A 21,193-nucleotide genomic window follows, 5' to 3' on the forward strand; every position below is an offset into this window, starting at 1 on the left:
GTAATTTATTGTGTCAGAGGAAAAGGCCACAAGTATTCCTTGTCTAATGGAATAGATACATTGCAGGAAAAATTGCTATCAAGTGAGTTTCTGGCAAGTCCTGTTTCACTTTGATTTTTATAATAAAACCATGGCCATGTTTTGCTAGAAATGCTAAAAGAAAAAGATTGGCTTTGGGTTGTAATTAAACCATGTATTTTAAACCATGTTTTTAAAAACTACAATAATAAGATGATAGTGCAGGCCCAATCATCTTTAAACTATAATTAGAATCCTGTGCTGGACAGTTAATTTGTCCCCACCTTTCTCACCTTTAAATTATGCTCTTCATTTGATTCAATTTTTTTTTTCCTACTGAAACCTCCTCCTCATGAGCCCTTTATTGATTTCAGGGCTTCTTGCCTTATAATACTAGCAAATGGACGTTTTTGAAAATTGGAAGTTTAGTTGACAGAGTTTCCCCCACACACACCAAAAGCAAAGCTTTGTTGATAGAATGAACCCTCAGCCCCTCTCACATACATTGTCTCAACTGATGCGCAAAGCAACTAAAGAAATAGGTGGGGCATATAATAGCCCTATTTTGCTGATGAGAAAACTAAGACCTAGAGATGAATTGGCTTTCTCAATATCATCCAGCTAGAAAGTGAGAAGGGGGAACAGAACCAGAATCTTAAGATTCTGCTTTAAACAAGAGGTTTTTCTGGGAGGCAATGACACCATCAATCTGAGTTTACTAAAAGGCTTTCTTAAGAGGCCCAGGCCATCAAGTCATACACAAGTTGCCTTCTAAATTTGAAAAAGGAAAACAAAATTATGGCAAAGTAAAGATTTCAAGTTTTTTCAACTCACCTACTAGTTTAAGTGAAATTCATCCCAAGAAGAGCCATATTTATTTTTTCAGGTGGTCCAGAAACTCTGTATATGCTTTGTAGTACACTGGGTCTCTTTGTATAGGTTGTGTGCCCATTTGAAGGGGTGTGGGGGACTCATTCAACTATCTGTAATGCTTACAGAAGTGGTTGTTTTGTTTTTATTTTGTACGGCCTGTTACTGGTCATAGTTATAGTTTTATTTGATTTTTGGTTCCTAGACTTCCCAATTACAATATTGACACAAAAGTCTGGTCTGGTTTCTGATGTCGTTTTATGAGACCTGAAAATTCTTCATCAACGTATTCACTTCTATCTAGCAGACATCTCTGCTTCATCTTATTTTAACAATTATTGGCATTCCTCAGGGGCAAGGGAAACTACAACACATTTAAAGAAAAAATTCCCTAGTTTCTGCTCAGCACAATGATCATCAAATTAGTATCCTGTGCCTCTATTCCCTTTTCTGCTCCTAATTTAATATGCTAGGAGTAGGGACTCATAGCACATCAGAATTTGTCTACATGAGCCTAGTAAACTGTCCATTACCCACAGAACAATTAAAGAGGCCATTTTAACTGTGGAACAATTAAAGAAGGAGGAGGAAGAAGAGGAGGGGGAGGGAAAGAAGGAGGGGGTGGAGAGGAGAAGGAGGAGGGAAGAAATTAAACAAAAAACATATCTCCTCTTTTTAAATTTTTTTTTTTTTTAAGTTCTGGGGAGTGCTATTCCTTGAACTGCCTTTTAGGACTTAATTTCTTAATTCCAGTAAATGAGTTTCTGTTAAATATTACCCGTTCCAGTGAAAAGATTGGGCAAATAGAGATCAGTTGTTCTGCTATCAGTGAAAATGACAGTATTTTTCTGCCCAGAATAGTTCTCTTTGCTTCTTTCCAATTGGGCCGGGGATTCTATATTCAGAGCATTAGTCAATGCAGAGGGGCAATGTAGCTTGGTGGAAGAAGCAAAGGCTTTTATATCACCAAAATTAGCTTCAGCAGTTGCCTGATGGGTAACCTCAAGCAGGTTTCTTACCCTCTCTGAATCTGGATTTCAGTTTTCTCACCTGTAAAATGAGTCTAATACCCACCCATTGGGGCTATTAGAGAGAAGGATTACAGGAGATGGGACTTAGTAAGTGCTTGGTAGAAAGAAGGTCATTATTACATTTTAGAAGAGGTATGTTAGGGGTACCTGGCTGGCTCAGTTGGTAGAGCTAGCGACTATTGACGGTAGGATCATGAGTTCAAGCCCCACGTTGGGCATGGGGCCTACTTAAAAATTTTTTTTTTTAAGATTTTATTTATTTATTTGACAGAAAGAGAGCTCACAAGTAGACAGAGAGGCAGGCAGAGAGAGAGGAGGGGAAGCAGGCTCACTGCTGAGCAGAGAGCCCGATGCGGGGCTCGATCCCAGGACCCTGGGATCATGACCTGAGCCGAAGGCAGAGGCTTTAACCCACTGAGCCACCCAGGTGCCCCTTAAAATTTTTTTTTTAATTAAAAAAAAATAGAAGAGAAATGTGAATGAACAGGTAGAAGGGAGCGATGCAGAGTGTGGCCTAGCAAGAGTTAACTTTATCACTCTGGAAGGTGTCTTTCTAAAATATTCAACACATTTACAATAACCACGGGAATGGGTGTGTGTGTCTTTGCAAACAAAACATGTAGATGCATGTCTTCATGCCTGGGCTGGCTTCAAGCACTGATTACAGCTTAAGAACAAGAAAATAAATGTGATTTCATTTGGGTGTTGAGGGCAAACCTCTGATAGTGCTTCTTAGCTGTGGCAGACACTAATAATTTGGGAGGGTTCCCACTTTGCTAGACACCGATCACCATTTATGTATGTATGTATGTAGATGGGTAGGGTCAGTGTCCTTGCTGGCAAACTGTAGATGATACTATCAGCATCAAGCTGAACCGGGGCTTCCTTGGCCACAAAATGGGTCTGTCTGTCTATCTGTATGATATGAGTCTTGGTCATACACTAGACCTATTCTTCGTCAACTGGTGTTTTTCTCCCTTATTTACTTCTGCCCACAACGCTAGCCCATTAGTGCTATTACTAAGAGAGTGGAGCATAGGGCTCTGTGGATGGCTGTCTCCATATGTTGCAACAGAAGGAGAACAGAGGTGATTGGGAGGCCCTGATACCAGTTCTGCCACTGACCAATGGTATGACATTAGCAAACCCAGTTGGCTAACTGCTTTGTAGCTTGATGCCCTCAGCCTACCGCCCAGATGTATTGTGATCTTCCAAAGGAATGGTGAAAGGAAAAGTATCCTGAAGTGTCTTAAATACTCTGGTCTTGGGGGTGTTATCTTTAGGTTCTTTCTTACCGTATATTTCATGGCTAGGAGAGATACTCTAGCTATTCCAGCCAGAGTCTAATAAGTTCTTGCATTTCCTCTGCCCAGACCTATGGCAAAGATGGGAATTCCAGTTGGAACATAAGGACAAAATGTAGAGTTCAAGCCATCTAGTTCCTAGGCTGGAGGTCAGGGATCTCTGCTTCATTTTCCCCAAAGGCCATTAGAGGTCTTTTCCAGGATAGCAACAAAGTCTTTTAATCTAATTTTTCCCCTAGCTAATGAGACTCAGAGGTGACCTTCTTGAAGATTCCCAAGTACACATTTAATTCTGTATTGTTGTTCATTCCACAGCACACCTCAGAATAGAATGTCCACTGCATACCAGACATGGCATCTCTGGAGATACCATGGTAAATGTGTCAACTGAGCACCCTGCCCTCTCAGACCTTCGGTCTAGTGAGGGCAACAGGTGCAGAATATCTCTCTACATGGTCCCCACATATCTTAATCCTCACTTCTCCAAAGGTGGACTCTTCATCTTCCACCCAAGACTCTTCTTCCCCTAGGCTTCCTCAAGTCAGTGAAGAGATCCACTCAGTTGTCCAGTCAAGAAACCTGGGAGTCATCCTTCAAACCTCCCTCTGCCTAACCCACCTATTCCAATCTAATACTATGCTATATGGTTTTTACCCTCTGAAATCATTCTCAAATCTGTCTTCTCCCTGTCTTCACTGTCATGAACCTAGTCCAAGTCACCATTATTTCTCTCCAGGAAGTCACAGCCTCCTCACTGGGTTCTGTTTCTCTGGTCTTGCTGCCCCATCCTCTCCCTTCCTTTATGTGTAGAATCGATACTGTATGGATTTTGGTTAAGTTCCTTTCCCTTTCTGGGCATCAACGTCTCCATACTGAATGGGATGAGATCCCAAGTCTTGTTCAGCTCTCTTTTTCTGCAGTTCCATGATCAGATGGTTCTTGATTGCACTCTGACATGGCTATCTAGACTTCCAGTGAAGGTATTGCTGTGCCTGACCACTGACTTCTCAGTGTGTATATTCATTCATTCATTTCTCCATTCATTCAGCATTTACTGAACTCCCATTATATACTAGGCACTGTACTTAAGTGCAGATGATTTGGTGGGGAATAAGACACAGGACTTGTCCTCAAGGAGCGCAATCTATTGAGGGGTATAGACACAAACAAGCAATCTAGCAGATTCTGTGAGGTGGGGGCAATCATGGAAGGCTCCCTTGAGGAGCTGACATCTTTGTAAAACATTTTTTAAATTTTTTAATTTTTTTTTAAAGAGAGAGAGAGAGAGAGAGCATGTGTGAGTGAGCGAGTGAAAGGGGGGTGAGAGCTAGAAGAGAGGGAGAGAGAGAATCTTAAGCAGTCTCCACACCCAGTGTGGAGCCCAATGTGGGGCTCAATGCAGGGCTTGATCTCATGACCCTGAGGTCATGAACTGAATTGAAATCAAGAGTCAGACACTTAACTGACTGAACCATCCAAGCATCCCTGGAGGAGCTGCTATCTTTATTGGATCCTGAATGATAAGTAGGAGCTAACCTGGAGATCAGAGACATGTACAAAGGCCCTGGGGCAGGATGTTAAAAGAAAGTAAAGCAAGTTTGGAAGATGGTAGACCAATTAGGAGCCTGTGGCAACACTCTAGGGAGACATGAGGAAGACCTGGCTGAAGACCGTGAGGATAGAGAGAAATGAATAGGTTTGAGTTATATTTTGGAGGTGGAATTGACAGTCCTTGCTAGTGGATTGGATGTGGAAGATGAGGGAAGAGAGGTCGTGGAGAATGTTTGGGTTTCTGGTTCAGTCAACTTTGTGGATAGACTGTGATTTGCTAAGTTAGTTCCATTAACTCAAGGGGAAGAAACTGGTTTTGGGAATAGGGTTGAGGAGAATATGATGAGTTCAGCTTTAGTCTTGTTGAGTTTGGGATGGTATATCCAGATAGAGAGGCCTAGTCAGTCATTAGTTATCAGGATCTGGCACATAAGAAGAGCAATCGGGGCTGGAGATTTAGACTGGAAAGTCATTAATATGTAGAGGAAGTTCCTTTAGGAGAATGAGCAGACACTGAAGAGCTGAGTGCCCAGGAGAGCCAAGACACCAACGCTAAGTAAGGGAGGGGGGCAATGCTCTCATAGATGTGGGGTGCTGGCATACATGCTCATTCATTCCTGGGCACACATCCCTGCCCCAAAGAGAGTTTCTCAATGATATCTGTGCATCTCCCCCTTAAACTTTGGAGAAGGAACATTAAAAGTACTCAATCATAACTTCTCCATTTTATTATAAATGATACGTAAAGAGGAATGGGAATGGATATTTTCATTCTACCTGCCAGGAGCTCATTAACTCACTTAAATTCCTACAATAACCCTCACGAGAGCTATTATTTCTCAGAGCTCTAGAGACTCAGCAGTTAAGTCACTTGTCCGAGGTCACCTAGCTATTATGTGGCAATAAGGAGATTGGACTCCAAATCTGTCGGACTCCAGTTCCAGCATTCTGATACCAGGAAAGTCTGCACACGTTCCCTTTATTCCTCTGCTTCATAGATACCATTTGCATCCCCTAGCGTAATGCTTTGCTCTCCATTAAAATACAAATCCCCTTGGGTAGAAGTAAAGCTCTAAGTTGTTGTCAGTCATGTATGCCTCAGTGGCAATGAGTTTCAGATTCTTCTGTAGGCATAAATTTTAATTTGATTGGAGAAGGACACTGGAAACCTCAGAGAGGGATAAAAAGACAGAAAGGGGGCTAGTAAGGAAAAGCCAGCCCCCCTCAATGTCACACTCCTAACTAGCCTGAGGTGTGTGCTTTTAAGAGTCTTTGATGCTATTTTTGCGCACGTGTACCTCAGTAGTCTCCCCTTCTCTGCGGTTTTGCTTTCCATGGTTTCGGTAACCTGCGGTCAGCTATGGTACTGAAGCAGACGATCCCCCTAACGGCTACATCACAGTGCCTCCATCTTTCCCCTCATTTCACCTCATCGTGTAGGCATTGTATCATCTCACCCCATTTCAAGAAGGGGCAGTCCAGAACAGTAAGATATTTTGAGAGAGAGCCCCCATTCACATAACTTTTTTTTTTTTAAGAGCAAAGTGTTAATAGTTGTTCTATTTTATTATTATTGTCAATCTTGTGTTGTGGCTGGTTTACAAAGTAAACTTTATCCCAAGTATGTATGTATAGGAAAAACAATAGTGTATATATATGTATATAGGGTTTGGTACCATCTGTGGTTTCAAGCAACCACTTTGGACATCTTGGAATACATACCCATGAACAAGGAGGGACTACTGTCTTTTATATGCAGAGCCATTACTGGGTCTGTTACCCCAGTGATGTGGGGCCAGAGCTGTGGTTGTGGTCTGATCTAAGGTTACCCGAAACTGCATCCTAACCCCAATGCCTGAGGCCAGGAACTGCTGCAGCCTACTGAACCGGGGCTGGCTGCCTCCCGCTGACCACATGGCATTGGGGTTAGGATGCAGTTTCGGGAGGCAGCCAGCCCCGGTTCAGTAGGGTGCTGCAGTTCCTGGCCTCAGGCTCAAGTCCCAGCTCAGTCTCTTGAGAATTCCACCCTGCTGTGCATATTTAAAATCCCTAGCAGATGGAGGCAAGAGAGCTTGTTGGAAAGACTTGGAGGAGTCCCTTCTGCCCTGTCTGGGTCTATTTGCCAAAATAAATGACATGTATCAGGGCAGGGCATTGGTCCAAGCCCATTGAAATTCTGCTAGCAGTCCAAACAGTGCCGGTGTTTCAGATTGGTTCTGTGAAATGATCAGAGTTAGGAAGACAGAAATGATGTGTGAGCATCTGGCTGCTGCAGCCTACTGATGGGGATAGTCCCAGGGGCGGGCCTGGGGTAAGGGGGGCAGCCTCAAGGACCCCCTAGGACATCTGCCACTGGCGAGCCAGGAAAGAGCCACACACTGGCAGCCGGCAGTCTGGTTGGAGTCTCGTACTGTTTTCCTCACTAGCTCTGGGACCTGAACAAGTCCTTCCCCTTCTCTCGGCCTCTTCCCCCACCCCCCACCCCCATGTATAAAACAGAAACTAGATGAAATGGTCTCCAGAGGCCCTTTCTGCTCGAACATTCTGTGACTTCTCGGGCACTGGTTTGATTTCTTCTTATTTGTATTGAGAGAGAGAGGCCCACCCACCCACCTGCTTATCTGCAGCTGCTGTGTTCTTACACTGACCTCTGCTGGCCATTATGAAAAGTACCACCGATCGCTACTTCGCAGCCCTCCCCCACCCCCTCAAAGCAGTTCATCATTTATTTAGGGTTAAGCTTCAGCAGTAGAGTGAGCACAGAGACAGGAACCCTGTGCCTTGGAGACGAGCGAGAAAGAACATGCATCTGGAAGCACAGAGCAAGCATATCTAGAGATGGCTGACAAAACATCCCAGAAAACAAACGTTGTCTCTCACTTCTTGTAGCCGTCTTCATCTGTGCCCAGTGCTCTGAGCCACTGTAGGATGACACCGCAGTGGGGAGGAAGAGTCCTTGTCTCTTAGCCTATGACTGTAGGCTCCAGAAGGGCCTGGCACCCCACTGAGGAGGCAGTTCTAGGCTCCTGGTACCTCAGAGGCCTTGAGACATTCCGCATGCCCTGTTTCTGGCCCTTAGGTAGGCCTGAGAGCTTCCTAGCTGAGGCCAGCCCAGAAGCTCTACCTCAGAGGTAAGCATGCCCCTGAGGGGGGCCATTTCAGAAACCCCTTTGGAAAAAGAATTAGAATCCAAAGAATCTACAAGTCCTTTCAGAGACTCACTTTAAGCTCTCTGTGGCAAATTCAGCATGGCAGGCCCTCCAAGAGAAAGGGAGCCGGCCAGGGAATCCTGTCTTTTCTGGATGGAATCAGATTTCCTGTTGAGTCCAGTCCTAGAATCGCCTCATTCCTACATCTCCTTAGTTACTCTTGCTGAGCGTGTGCTCACAGAGGCAAGAGACCAGAGTTGGAGCGTGCCAGCCAGGCCTTCCCTGCTTAGGCCCCAGTGATGCGAGCAAGATGGGAATTGGGCCACACCACAATCCACTCTCTCAGTGCAGTGGTTTATTGTGCTCTCCACCTCCCGTCCCTTGATGTGAGAAAACTTTGGGCAGGCCTCAGATCTGGGTCAAGCTTGCAGTGTCCTGCCAGCCTTGTCTCTGCTAGTAATAACCTGACCTCAGCAAGCCCATCCTGGATCCCATCCTCCCACCAACCACTCCCCTCCTCCCCCAACAGCTGGTTCTTATCTGTCTCCCTTGTTCCGGCCTCAGGCAGGCTGCCCTGGCCTCCGGCTGACACACACTTGTTCTGAATGCTCACTGATGAGTTTCAGCCTCAAAATGCTGCCTTCCTCCCATCCATCCCCTATCTCCAAACCTCTGAGGGTTCCCTATGAGTTCCTCTATCAAGTCTTCAACTTTCCTTCCTTGCTTTCCAAGCCCACCTCAGTTGGGGGCCCCCTTTCTTTCCAGCGTGGGCCATGACTCTCCCCAACCATGGACAGAACGTAAGCATTTCCCAGGCCTTCCATGGCCACGCTTTCTTTGCGCTCCTGGACCACTTAGGCTCTGTTCCAGACTTGTACTGTTTGCTCTGGTTTTGTGGCTTACCTTTTAGACTTCTTCGTTAACCTCAACACTCCAGCATTATATTTTTATAAGTATATAAAATATACAATATTTTATATAAAATATACTTATATTTTTATAATTGGTCTTCTTTTTAGTATTGGTATTGGTCTTTTTCTTCTTTTTTGGTCTTTTTCTTTTTCTCTTACCATATATGCAAGAGTAATAAATAACAGAATCATTACATAGAAAATTCCAGCAATGGGAGATAAAAGCATAAAAAGTGAAAGTTCTCTTCCTGCTCCATCATTCCCAGAAATAAGCCCATTAAGCACTCCACAGCCTAGCACCTTTTGAAAGTTATACTTTGGGTGCTGGAGAAGGTTGAGTGGTGCGTGGTCACCCCAGAAAATTGCATCTCCTTGGGAAGAACCTCTTTGTACTTCCTTAGATGAGTCATCAGTCTTTGTGGGCCTGATTGACACCGGAAATTTTACTCTAAAGGCCCCACATAGCTGGCGGCCACTTGCATCTCCAGTACGTGATTCTAACCACTGCCTAAAGCATCTGTCCTTTTTCCAGCTTTTAAAAAGTAACCTTTGCGGGTGAATATTAAGGAGCCTGTCTAATGGGCTTTTCTGAGTTTTTCACAGATCTGAGGAAATTGCAGATTTCAGTCTGGAAAAGGACCAAGAGGTGGAGATGGGAAGCGTTCATGAAAATAGGGTCTCTACCTGGTAGGGTGTTGTGTTCTCTGAGAGGTAATGCACATTACTAATTTTTTTTCATCTTTCTGCCAAGAATATTCAGTACCTACTGGGATTTGTTCTAAATGATAGACTAGCCCACCTGTGTTGCACCCACTGTTGTTAATTCTCTGTCTCGGTTAGCTTCAAAATGTCAGCCTGAACTCTCATGCTTAATTGTTACAGGCACTTCATAGCTAATGCATTCAAAATCCTCAAGGTGCTCCCTCTTGCTATCATAATTGATGTTTAATGCATAGTCTCAGGCTTCTTGAATTTTACACATTCAACACTCTACAGATGGTGGGTTGAAGGGAAAGAAGGAGAAATAGAGGAAAAATAAACAGTGTGTGTGTGTGTGTGTGTGTGTGTGTGTGTGTGTGTGTTCCCTGTAAGCATCTGTTTCCAGTTGCATTGATGGGGTCCTGGGATCTGCATATGAAGATGAGCTTTTGCAGGTTGATCAGTCCAAAGATCCTCTCTCGATCTTTCTCCCCTCTCTGGATCCCCTGAGGCAGTGTTCTTTAGGCCTAGCCATTTCCGGACTTCACAGCAAGTACGGGATTGGCCATTTGAATGTGAGTTATAAAATGTCACGATGCTCTCCAGTGTTCTGTTCTTTCATTATTTTGACAACCTGATGGATGACCTGGCACTAACCAGGAAGAGGACAATATTATCCTGCCTGAATAACTAATCTAAGAAGTACAAAGTTGAAGGATCTTGGTGCACATGAATCTTATTAAATGTGCTTATAAAATATGTTCTATCCAAATAAGCTTAGCAGCCCTGAAAATAGCCTTTTCTGATCCATGTCTGGAACTTTGGCATGCTTCACAGATCTCTAAGCCAAAATTATTTAGTGAAGTGATGACAGTGTTCTCTGTGCATGGGAAAATTGGAAGTGTTGATGTTGAGTCCCCTATTGGCTAACTGCACCCCTTCTCTCCATCATAGGGGCGACCAGGACCAATTGGAATTCAAGGTCCAGCGGGCGCTCAAGGATTTGCTGGCCCTAGTGGTTTAGCAGGATTGAAAGGAGAAAGGGGTTCCCCAGGCCCCCTGGGACCGTATGGACCAAAAGGAGATAAGGTAAAAACACCAGAGCTTGGTTTTTCTTTGACTATGGACTACATGTATGAAGGTAAAAGGTTCTAAATCTCAGTTTTATGGAAATAATACTAATCCCAAGGACCTTGGTGCCAGGCTACAGAATTTAATAGGAAACAGGCTGGGGCATACGCTGGAGGATACCCATTTCTAGAGAGACCCTCATGGCAAGCAAGCCATAAAGTGTATGTGTTGGCTACTTGCTAGAAAAGTGGGCTTGCTGGGCTGGGATTTCAGGTGGGTTCGATGTGGGCATGGGTCAGAAGTTCAATCAGCTGGGCAGGAGATGACAGGAATCCGATTAAGGAGACTGGGAAGCAAAGCGTCAGAATGCTGGGAAGAAATCTGGGCCACAGAGTTAGGGAAAGACACTCTAGAAAGGAGGTTGATCATGTCATGGTAGCTGGCTGAGTTTAGCAGCTTAGTTTATATTCCCTGCACCTCCTATTCACCCCACTGGTAAAGGAGGTATTCCCACCCTAGGGTTCTGGGGATGGCAGAAGATATGACCCCTGACGCCAGATGGAAGAGATTGACATTAGGTTTATTAATCACCTATATTCACAGTAAAGGGTAGAAGGACACCACACACCACACAGGACAACAAAATGGTGCGTGGAGGTGCACTCTAGAACAGAATAAACCAGAAGGGGCTGTGGGAGGCAACACTGAATAATTCACTGGGCCATCAGGGACTGAAACCCACGACTCAGGAATAAGCAGGAGCTGCACCTTCTCTGTTTCATACGGAGGACCATTTGCCTAGGACATCTTATCTGTGGGAGCAGAGGAGATAGGGGAACTTGGGACTAGGCCTTTAGAGGCCCTCCTGGTTTTCCCAGATGTCAAAACAGCATGTGATACTGAGCCATTATTTTCAGTCTGGCACCATATTGCTTAAAATAAAAACTGGTCTCAGAACACAGACATATTTACGACCTTGAGTATAGGCAAGTGATTACCCAGACCTGGAGGAGGGAGCAAGGTGATGTAATGTGGAGAGGGAAGTGCACAACACTTCTCAGCTTAGGTCACAAATCACATGGAAGAACCCACTTAATCTAGTGGAGATCAATTAGAGTGTCTCTTACCTTCTTTTTCCCTCCTTGTTATAGGGTCCCATGGGAGTTCCTGGCTTTCTAGGCATCAGTGGGATTCCAGTGAGTATGTGCACAGAGGCATTTTTTAATATCACTTCTAGGTCACCTTGGCCTTCACCACATCCTGTTTCAAGTGTTGAGATGCACACGATCGGGTTTGAAGCAAAGTGTTTGCACACACTTTCCCAGGGATTGAGTTACAGGTAGCACTCAAGTCAGGTGGCTGGAACACGCACAGGCATAACATTCAATATCTTAGCCAAGAAGAGTTAGGTCTTGTGGTTGAGGGGAGATTCAACCGGGGATGATATGTGGAGACACACATCAGAGCCCATGCATACTCAATATAAGAAAATTAAGGGGGAAAAAAAAGAATACTAAGAGGATACATGAATTAGATAGAAAAATACTTGGTGGTATCTCGATACATTTCATTCCAGTAATTTGTTCTCTACAGCCTTGTCTCATTCCAGAGTGAATTTCCCTTTAGTTTTTGCAGAGTGGCTGTTCCAAAGATCATGCAGAGACAGCCTCTTCCCTTTATCCTGAGGACCTGGTTTTGCTGGGTATAAGTGAGGAATTTGGAGCTTACAGGCATCTCTTTTTCCCATTTTATCTGGTCCAACCCCTTGGTGCTCCATTCACCCTGTATCCTTATTTATCCCACCACTGGTGGGGTGCCTGGGTGGCTCAGTGAGTTATCCCACCACTGGAGAGTCCATGATTAACATTTTGCCAGTGTTGATTAACATTTTACCAGCCTTTAAAATACAGTATTTGCAACTTGCTGCTGTCACTTTTTAGTTCTGCTTTTTGTCACGTGTCTATATATATCAAATCTGTAGCCTGGGCTGTGTTCATCTATGGCAGTGGTTTTCAGCCTTGTTACGGAGAAGACCCAAAGGTTTGTGTGGAAGATCAGTGAATGGATCAGAGAAAAGTAGAGCTTCTTTGTTTGAGGGAGGTTTTAGAGCCTGTTTTTATCCTTCCAACAACTCTAAGGCCTTTTTCTGAACCATATCTAAGCACAGTTTGGCAAATCCTGGACTTAACAGCTTCTAGAGTTATACTGCATTATCATCTAGTATCAAGGAAGGGGGCTTAAATCTCTTTGTGCCAATCTCTAGGTATTTCTTGTGCACCTGCTGGATGCTGTCATTCTACTACAGGGATACAGAAAAAGCATATGAATCTACCCTCAGATTTTCATTTGGGGGTCCCTGGATGGCTTAATCGGTTAAGCATCTGCCTTTGGCTCAGGTCATTATCCCAGGGTCCTGGGATCGAGACCCGCATCAAGATCTCTGCTCGGCAGGGAGTTTGCTTCTCCCTTTCCCTCTGTTCCCTCCCTGTTTGTGTGCTCTCTCTCTCTCATGCTCTCTCTCTCAAATAAATAAACAAAATCTTAAAAAAAGATTTTATCATTTGATCCATTTTCTTTCCAGATCTAGTATACAGTTGTGAAGCTGGAAGACAGAAGTCTCGTTTCCTTCCATTTGTTATCTGTACCAACAAATCGGCCATCAGAATTCTGCATTTTATCCAACTGCAGAGTCTGCAATGGGCCAGCAGGGAAATAAGGGAAATAAGTATATGGGGTTGGCTGTTCTTTTATGACATCCTCTGGCATTTTACCCTGGCTGTGTTCCTATCGGCACTTTATCCAGGATCTCAGTTCAGATTGTGTGTCTTCTGGGAGCCAGGGGTAAGGAAAACGAGAAAGCTGGAGAGCACCTCTTCCATTCCTTTTGGGGAGCTGAGTGGGGGAGTTGGAGCCTGCAGCAGCACTGAGCCCTTCCTCCTGTAGTCTCTTTTTAATGGAGGCTGGAAGGAAGAGTATCCTGTGACACTGAGGCTGATTCCAATTCTGAAGTGGGACATGCCCCAGAGCCCAGCAGGACCCTTCTGCCTTCAGCGTGTGGCCAGGAGAGCCCTAGTGCTTGCAGGAATTGATCACTTCTCTCTGGGGCTTCACTGCTTGAGAGAATGAAGTACGGTATCCAGATTCCTCCAAATAAATGTACTACCCCTGATGGAAGTTCCCACTCCCTGGGCCCTTCCCTTGACCAAAGATTGTCTATGTTTGTTTTTGACTATCAATTACTTTAGCCTCAGGCTCCAAGGCTCTCTTACTCCATTAAATTATTCTCCCTTGTTCCTTCCCTCTCTTCCAGTGGTTCAAGATGTATTTGTTGGGCACCTTCTGTTTGTTGCTTACCTCTCCCTTCCATCTCCAATCTAGGAGTCCTTGGTATCTCCTTATTACATGTGGCCCATGGTATTTATTAGTTGTCTTGTGTGATGGTCTTATCTAGCTTTCTTGAAAATGCAGAGTACATCTCCTACTCTACTCGCAGGCCCCAGAGATCCTGGGGCTAAATTCACCACATGCTAGGAATGCTAGAAATATCTGTGGGACTGACTCCAACCTCTAGTGCCCACAAAAGCAATGGTTGTCAGACTGGCAGGACTCCCTCAGACACAGGAAGACTAATTATTTTGCTCTACTTTCGGCAGCTGAAACCAACAGCTTTCCCAACACATCTTACTAAACTGGATCACTGCACAAATCTGATTCCCCACTTAATGTTGGCTGATCGCTAACATATGTGTCACTGGTTTTGGTCCCAAAACTCCATCGTTGCTGCCATGTAGGTAGTTTCAACATGAGTGAGCAAATAATCATTTTATGATCATTCAAGTTGGTGCACCAAGGGGCACAGCAACCAGTTGGGAGAATGAACAAACAAGCATTCATCAAGATAGTCAACATTAGAATAATGTAGACTCAGCAGTAGGCTTGTGGTTTTTCATGATATCACAGCTGTGCACTGGGGATGTGGGCACCCACAAGAAATGCATGTTTATCAACTGTTTTCATTCCCATAAGTTGGAAGCAGAAGTTTTCAAGTTGTCCTTTGCAATGTATGTTTAGCTTTTCTCCTGGAGTTAATCTCAAATATTTCCCTTCCTAGAGACTCGTAAATGAACACACCAGATTTATATCTTCAAAGTGGACACTGACCACTCACCAAATGGAAAATTTTCCCTTTGAAATCTGGGTCCAGAGGAATGTTGCTTTTCTGGATTACAGCCCATCTTATTCTGTGTGTTTGGTGCCTTGTGGTTGTATAGAATCGTGGTGTCCTCCCTCAAAGAGCTACATTCTCATTGAGAGCTGGCCCACACATGTGTAAAATCATTAGCTAAAACCAGAAAGGGCCAAGTGCCCAAAATGCTGTGGTACTACTGAGAATTAAAAAAAGGAGCTAGGGGGCACCTGGGTGGCTCAGGGGTTAAGCCTCTGCCTTCGGCTCAGGTCATGATCTCAGGGTCCTGGGATCAAGCCCCGCATCGGGCTCTCTGCTCAGTGGGGAGCCTGCTTACCCCCCTTCTCTCTCTCTGCCTTCTTCTCTGCCTACTTGTGATCTCTGTCTCTGCCAAATAAATAAATAAAATCTTAAAAAAAAAAGGAGCTAGAAGTTCAGCCCAGTGACATATCCTCGTTGACTTACCTGGGAGAAGAAGGCTTCCTTCACTGAGCTCCTACTTAGTAAACTTAGCCTCATTTAATTGTAATCATGAACTTTTCAGTTCATTTTGATGTTGACAACAACCCTAGCAGGTAGTATTACTCATCTCCATTTTTACGGATGAAGAAACTGAGACTCAAGATGGGGAGAGGCAAAGCTGGGATTGGAACACAAGTCTGGCTGACTCAGAGCATGCTTTAGCTGTCATCTCATGGTATCAGCTGGACAAGACGGGGCTGACAGGTCTAAGTCAAATGCCAGAGGTTAATTCCAGAGAATTCAGCTAAGGTAGGAAGGAATAAACAGGTACCCCCTGGAATAATGCAGGTGGAAGATATTAGGAATCCAGGCAAGGGGCTCCTGGGTGGCTCAGTCGGTTGAGTGTCTGACTCTTGATTTCAGCTCAGATCATGATCTCGGGGTGGTGAGATGGAGCCCCACATCAGGCTCGACACTCAGTGCAGAGTCTGCTTGAGATTCTCTCTCTCCCTCTGCCCCTCTCCCCACTCATACTCTCTTTCTAAAATAAATAAATAAAATCTTTTTTTAAAAAAGGAATTCAGGCAAGAAAACCACAGGGTTGGGGCCCAAGTTTAAAAAAAAATGTGGATACCAGCGGGTAAGAAGCCAGGTAGAGGTTTTGGTGTCAAACAGAACCAAGGCCCCAGGAGTGAGGCAGGTGCCTAGTACTGAGCCAGTCTGTTGTCTTTGTCTTAACTCATCCCTGTTACCCAGCTGAGTGATAACGCCTAGCACATTTGCCTGGGATATTTTAAAATGGTGATCAGGATTCCTGGAAGAAATAGACACTCTACCTGAAAGGTAGAACTGAGTGGCATGAACTGAGTGGCATGAAGGATATATTTAAAGGATGTAAGCATGATTCAGAGGAACAGCAATGGATTGCCAAGCAACTAACACAAGAGCTTTGGCTTCCCCTAGGCCCAAAGGGGAAAGAAATAATGGTGATACTGGAACTGGATACTGGTCAGATCTGGAGCCACGGAGTAGGGGCTGCTCAATGAAAACTTGTAGATAAATGTGGCCATTGTCAGAAATATGGCCAGGGAGGGATTGCATGGGGGAAATAAACAACCTGTGTTCTTTCTGCTCCTGTTCTTTGATCATCTGCCTGTGTCTCCCAGTAAGGAGACACAAGGAAAGGGAGCGTCAGCGACACTGTCCATAAAGGTCAGCCTCCGAAGGCACAGATCTGGGGAAGGTGGAGCGTAGATCTTCAGGGCAAACAAGAATAGCTGTTTCCTTCAGGAATAAAATGTTGACGACTTAGTAAGCTGTTCCCAGTTTAGTTCACTCTAGACTTACACTTTTATATCAATAGACTATCTCCTACCACCACAATAAGAATGAAAACGCATCAAAATTCTATGGAGCATTTTCCTAATAAGAATTTGACAAAAGCTTATTTCCCCCAATAATGCAAAAGATTGAGTTTCGAATGTGTGGCACGCTTTCCTCAAATTATTAAATATCCATGGCTGGCTTTAAAACATGCACGTGGGAAGGTAGGAGTCAACCTTGTATGGACCCGTCCAGATTTCTGGGCTTTCAGGTCATCTCTTTGCTCCATACCCAGCACATAACCCACTCTTGATGACAGATTTTAAAAGATCTGTTCCCACCGTAAAAGTGGACTCTGTGCACCATGGAAGCTCAACTTCAATCGTGTGAATGATTGTTAATTCCCCTGGCAAAACAATGGTCTCAGTAGCAAGTATGGAGAAGAAGTGAAGACACAGGGGTGGTGCCGTGGAAACTGCTTCTGCTCTGTTGACCAATAGCCAGCATCCTTTCCTAGGCAGAGCCGTATTTTAAAAAAAGCCCCAGGCTTTCCCAATACAGAGAGCCACACCAGGCTGCTCGGGTTCTGGTCTATTCTGAGGAAGTCCCAAGGCCTGGCATGATTCCCTGATGGTAACCCTTCAGCGGCCAGCCAGCTAAGTCCTATCTTAGTACATCTTTGTACCCTGGGAAGATGAAGTTGCACCCCATTGTGTATCCCATCTCTTCAGGCTTGATCCCTTTAGTTTCAGCACGGGTCTGGTTAAAACATCGATCCTTCTGGGGGCGGTTTGGGGGGGGTGGTCCGCCTGCGCTGTCACCAGCTCCATACACCTGAGTGTGGAGGAAAGCTCTAAGAGAATGGTTCTCACAGGGCAAAGGGAGTGGACAAGGAGCCAGAGGTGGGCAGCATACTTAGTTTTTCTTCCTGGGGAGCTTGTCAGGGTAGGTCGGAGTCCTGTGGCTGATGTGATCCCTTCTTTTCTCTTGGAACAGGGCCAGCCCGGACAGCCAGGGCCCAGGGGCCCACCTGGCCTGGATGGCTGTAATGGCACTCAAGGAGCTGTTGGATATCCAGGCCCTGAGGGCTATCCTGGGCTTCTCGGACTACCCGTATGTTGCTGAATCTTTGTCGGTTATTTCAAATGGTTTTTTTTTTTTTTGCCTTTCCCTGCTTTTATGGAGACCTCATTAAGCATCTGCATCTAAAGAGGTACACATGCTCCACTTCTCAGAGGGTTTTTTTTTCCTCTTCTTCAAATGATGCTTTTAGAGCTGGCAAGACTGTGAAGAGCCTCTAGTACATTTCAGAGCAAAGTACACACTTGGGCTATTTGATTTGTTCCCACATCAGATGACACTGGAAAATGCAGTATTTGGAAGGTTTACGTGAGATCATGGGAGCTCTGATAATGACCCAAAGGGCTTGGCAGGCTTGGTCTAAACCAGTGATTCTTGACCAGGGATGATTTCCCACCCCAAGGAACATTTGACAGTTACTAGTGACATTTTTGGTTGTCACCACTCAGAGTACACTACTAGCACAAGACAGCTTTCCTCCAACATCAAGGAGTCCTCTGTCCCAAAAGTGTCTGTAGTGAGAAAGAATTGAGAAATCCTACTCTACACTGACATAGTTTGCCCCCTTCCCCCTCCCCACCCAAGCCATAACCCTTTGTCCCAGGATTGATAGAGCATTTTTTTAGATCCTGCTGTCACCACTTTTATTTAATTCTATTCGTCCAGATAGGGATCCAATATTTGGATCTAAAGGATCTCTAATAGATACGGTGCCCTTGCGAGGTTGTTTTTACAAACAACTGGGAAGAGGAAAATAACACATTCAAGCCCGTTATCAACCTTACTTGAAATAATCTAAGCTACTAAGGGTACTCAGGTGATAGATTTAGCTAGAAATCATACTATTATACAGATTCTGTAGCTACATGAATTAATTGGCTTTTTTTTTCAGTATGTCTTATTCCAGTGCTATCCCACATTCTTTTTTTTTGTTGTTATCATTAAAGTATAATTGACATATAACATTATATTAGTTTCAGGCATACAACATAATGATCTGATATTTGTATACATTGCAAAATGATCACCACACTAAGTCTAGTTACCATCTGTCACCATACAGAGGGACAATTTTTTTTTTTTTTTATGGTGAGAACCTTCAAGGTCTCCTCTCTTAGCAACTTTCAGGTATGCAATACAATACTATTTACCCTAGGGGTACCCAGCTGGCTCAGTCAGCAAAAAATGCAACTCAACTCATAATCTCACGGTTTGAGCCCCACATTAGGATATAGATATTACATAAAAATGAAATCCTTAAAAATACATTATTTACTATAGTCACCGTGCTGTACATGACATCCCCATGACTTCCTTATTTTGTAACTGGAAGTTTCTGCCTCTTGATTCCCTTCACCCATTTTGCCCATCCCCTTCCCAGTCTCCCCTCTGGTAACCACCAATCTGTTCTCTCTGTCCCCAAGATTTGTTTTGTTTTGCTTGTTCATTTATTTTGGTTTTACTTTTGATTCCACACATCAGTGAAATCATATAGTATTTTTCTTTCTCTGTCTGACTTATTTCACTTAGCACAATGCCCTCAAGCTCCATCCATGTTGTCGCAAATGGCAGGATTTCCTTCTTTTTTTTTTTTGGCTTTATTAAGGGCTGAGTAGTATTCCAGTGTGTGTGTGTGTGTGTGTGTGTGTGTGTGTGTGTGTGAGACATCATCTTTATCTATTCATCCATCAATAGACACTTAGGTTATTTCCATACCGGGATATTTATACCAAGAAAACAAAAACACTAATTCAAAAAGATATATGCCCCCTATGTTCATTGAAGCATTATTTAGTTAGTATTTTATTGGAAGAGCATCACCAGTGCCTTCAGTGACAAAGTTGTGGGTGTGGGTATCTGCATAAGAGAGACAGACAAAACACAGGTCTCATATCGGCATAAAGGACCTTGATATCTAAAGACCGAACCAAAATGCAGCGGGGGTGGGGGGGGTGGAGAAAGACGTATTACCTACATAGTATGAGCTTGTTTGGGTCACAAAGGGCTCCAAATACTGCCATGGCAACAGAAGAGGAGAGCAAATCACATCTGTTAAGAGAATGGAAATCCAGCAAAGTGAGGAAATGCTGCCCCCAAGAGGGAGACAAGAAATCTTGAGGTAATAAACATTCCGACAGCATAAAGGACAAGGGTAAAACCTAATTCTGTCCCTAAGCCTCCCCTTAAGCCTAAATAGGAACTTGGGCGTAGATTTTATTAAGCTGAACCCTTACTAACCCTGCTGAATTGTGAGTGGATATTCTGTCAAGCTTCTTTGATGAAAGGAGCGGCCATAAGAATAAGGGGAAACAGGAAACGTTAGGAAAGAAGGTGCTTTGGGGACCCACTGATTCTTCCATCACACCTATGATCTGTGAATTCAAGGAATCCATAATTCAGCCAACTTCTTCAGTTCCCGAAGCTTACTCCTATCTCTCATACTAATCCTGACTTCCCCTTAGATATAGGGACGTTGATTTTCCCCACGAGGACAAATTTTAGCAGATGTTAGCCAGCGTCTGCCACTGAGACGGTAAAAAGTCTGGTTTGGTAGTCAGGTTCGGTGTACTTTGACCTGTCTTCCATGTTAACACCTCTTAGGCCTTGAAGCTGAGGTTTTGTGGCAGAAGCACAAGATGGAGATGGTTTTGTAGACATCTTTTAACCCGGAGGGTCACAAACTGGCCTGTGTGACCCATGACCGCGGCTTGGTTTGATATTTTTAAAGGTTTGTGTGGAACAAGAGAAGCAGAATACAGGACAGAGCCCAGAGAAGGCCCACAAAGCTTAAATTCTTTGCTATCTGCCTCTTTACCGAACTTCTTTAAGCTCAGTCGTGGCTGGGGGCCGTGTCACTGACATAGCTGTGAGGGGTGGAGCAGATGAGCGGGAGGCTTCCCAGTGACACGTGTGTTATATATGGATGTTCCAGTCAGTGTTCTGAACAGAGTCAAAGTCCCCTACTTCCTTTACAAACTCCTGACTTGGGAGTTGGGGAGACAGCCATATAATTTTGAGACTCAGCACCCATTTGGGGGATGTTCTTTGCCCCTTAGCACAGCCATAGAATAAACCACATGGTTCCAGCCTCTCGACATTGGGTCCTCTATGTGATCAGATCATACTGTTTAAAACTCTGTGTGTGTGCACGCATTTCTTCACAAGTGTTTCTTATTTTATTCAGGGGCTTCCTGGGCGGAAAGGCTCTAAAGGCGAACCTGTCTTTGACCAAAGTACTTTCAAGGGAATGAAGGTAAGAGCCTCTGAGGCAGGCAGCTAAGTAGGCTGGCTATAAGTTGAGTTCCCTGGGACTGGGCCCAGCTCCAACAAGACCGTTCCGAGAACTAGCATCTGTGTCTCTATTTAAGGAGCAGACCAAGCTAGATTTAAAAGGGATCTGGAGCTTTTTGGTGGTGGAAACACTGGCAGAAATGTTTGCAGCCATACTGTCAAAGAGATTTGCTTTATAGGATCTACACCCAAAATAAGAGACAGATTAGCAAACAAACAGTTTGCATGGGTATCATTTTCCTTGACA

The 21,193-nt window shown here is 44.4% G+C and overlaps 1 protein-coding gene across 1 annotated transcript in view; it reads left to right on the forward strand.

Moving 5' to 3' along the window:
* Nucleotides 1–4,828: 4,828 nt before the first annotated feature.
* Nucleotides 4,829–21,193, forward strand: part of LOC111161277 (collagen type IV alpha 6 chain) — a 71,884-nt gene continuing 55,519 nt past the window's right edge. The window contains exons 1-7 of the mRNA XM_022524861.1: nucleotides 4,829–4,895; nucleotides 7,854–7,905; nucleotides 9,438–9,510; nucleotides 10,488–10,622; nucleotides 11,756–11,800; nucleotides 17,572–17,688; nucleotides 20,840–20,908. Coding sequence (XP_022380569.1) covers nucleotides 4,829–4,895; nucleotides 7,854–7,905; nucleotides 9,438–9,510; nucleotides 10,488–10,622; nucleotides 11,756–11,800; nucleotides 17,572–17,688; nucleotides 20,840–20,908 — 558 coding nt within the window. The remainder of the gene's footprint in view (nucleotides 4,896–7,853; nucleotides 7,906–9,437; nucleotides 9,511–10,487; nucleotides 10,623–11,755; nucleotides 11,801–17,571; nucleotides 17,689–20,839; nucleotides 20,909–21,193) is intronic.

This window comes from Enhydra lutris, unplaced genomic scaffold (genome assembly GCF_002288905.1).
Source record: "Enhydra lutris kenyoni isolate GAN:26980312 unplaced genomic scaffold, ASM228890v2 scaffoldscaffold83, whole genome shotgun sequence".
NCBI classification, from domain to species: Eukaryota; Metazoa; Chordata; class Mammalia; order Carnivora; family Mustelidae; genus Enhydra; species Enhydra lutris.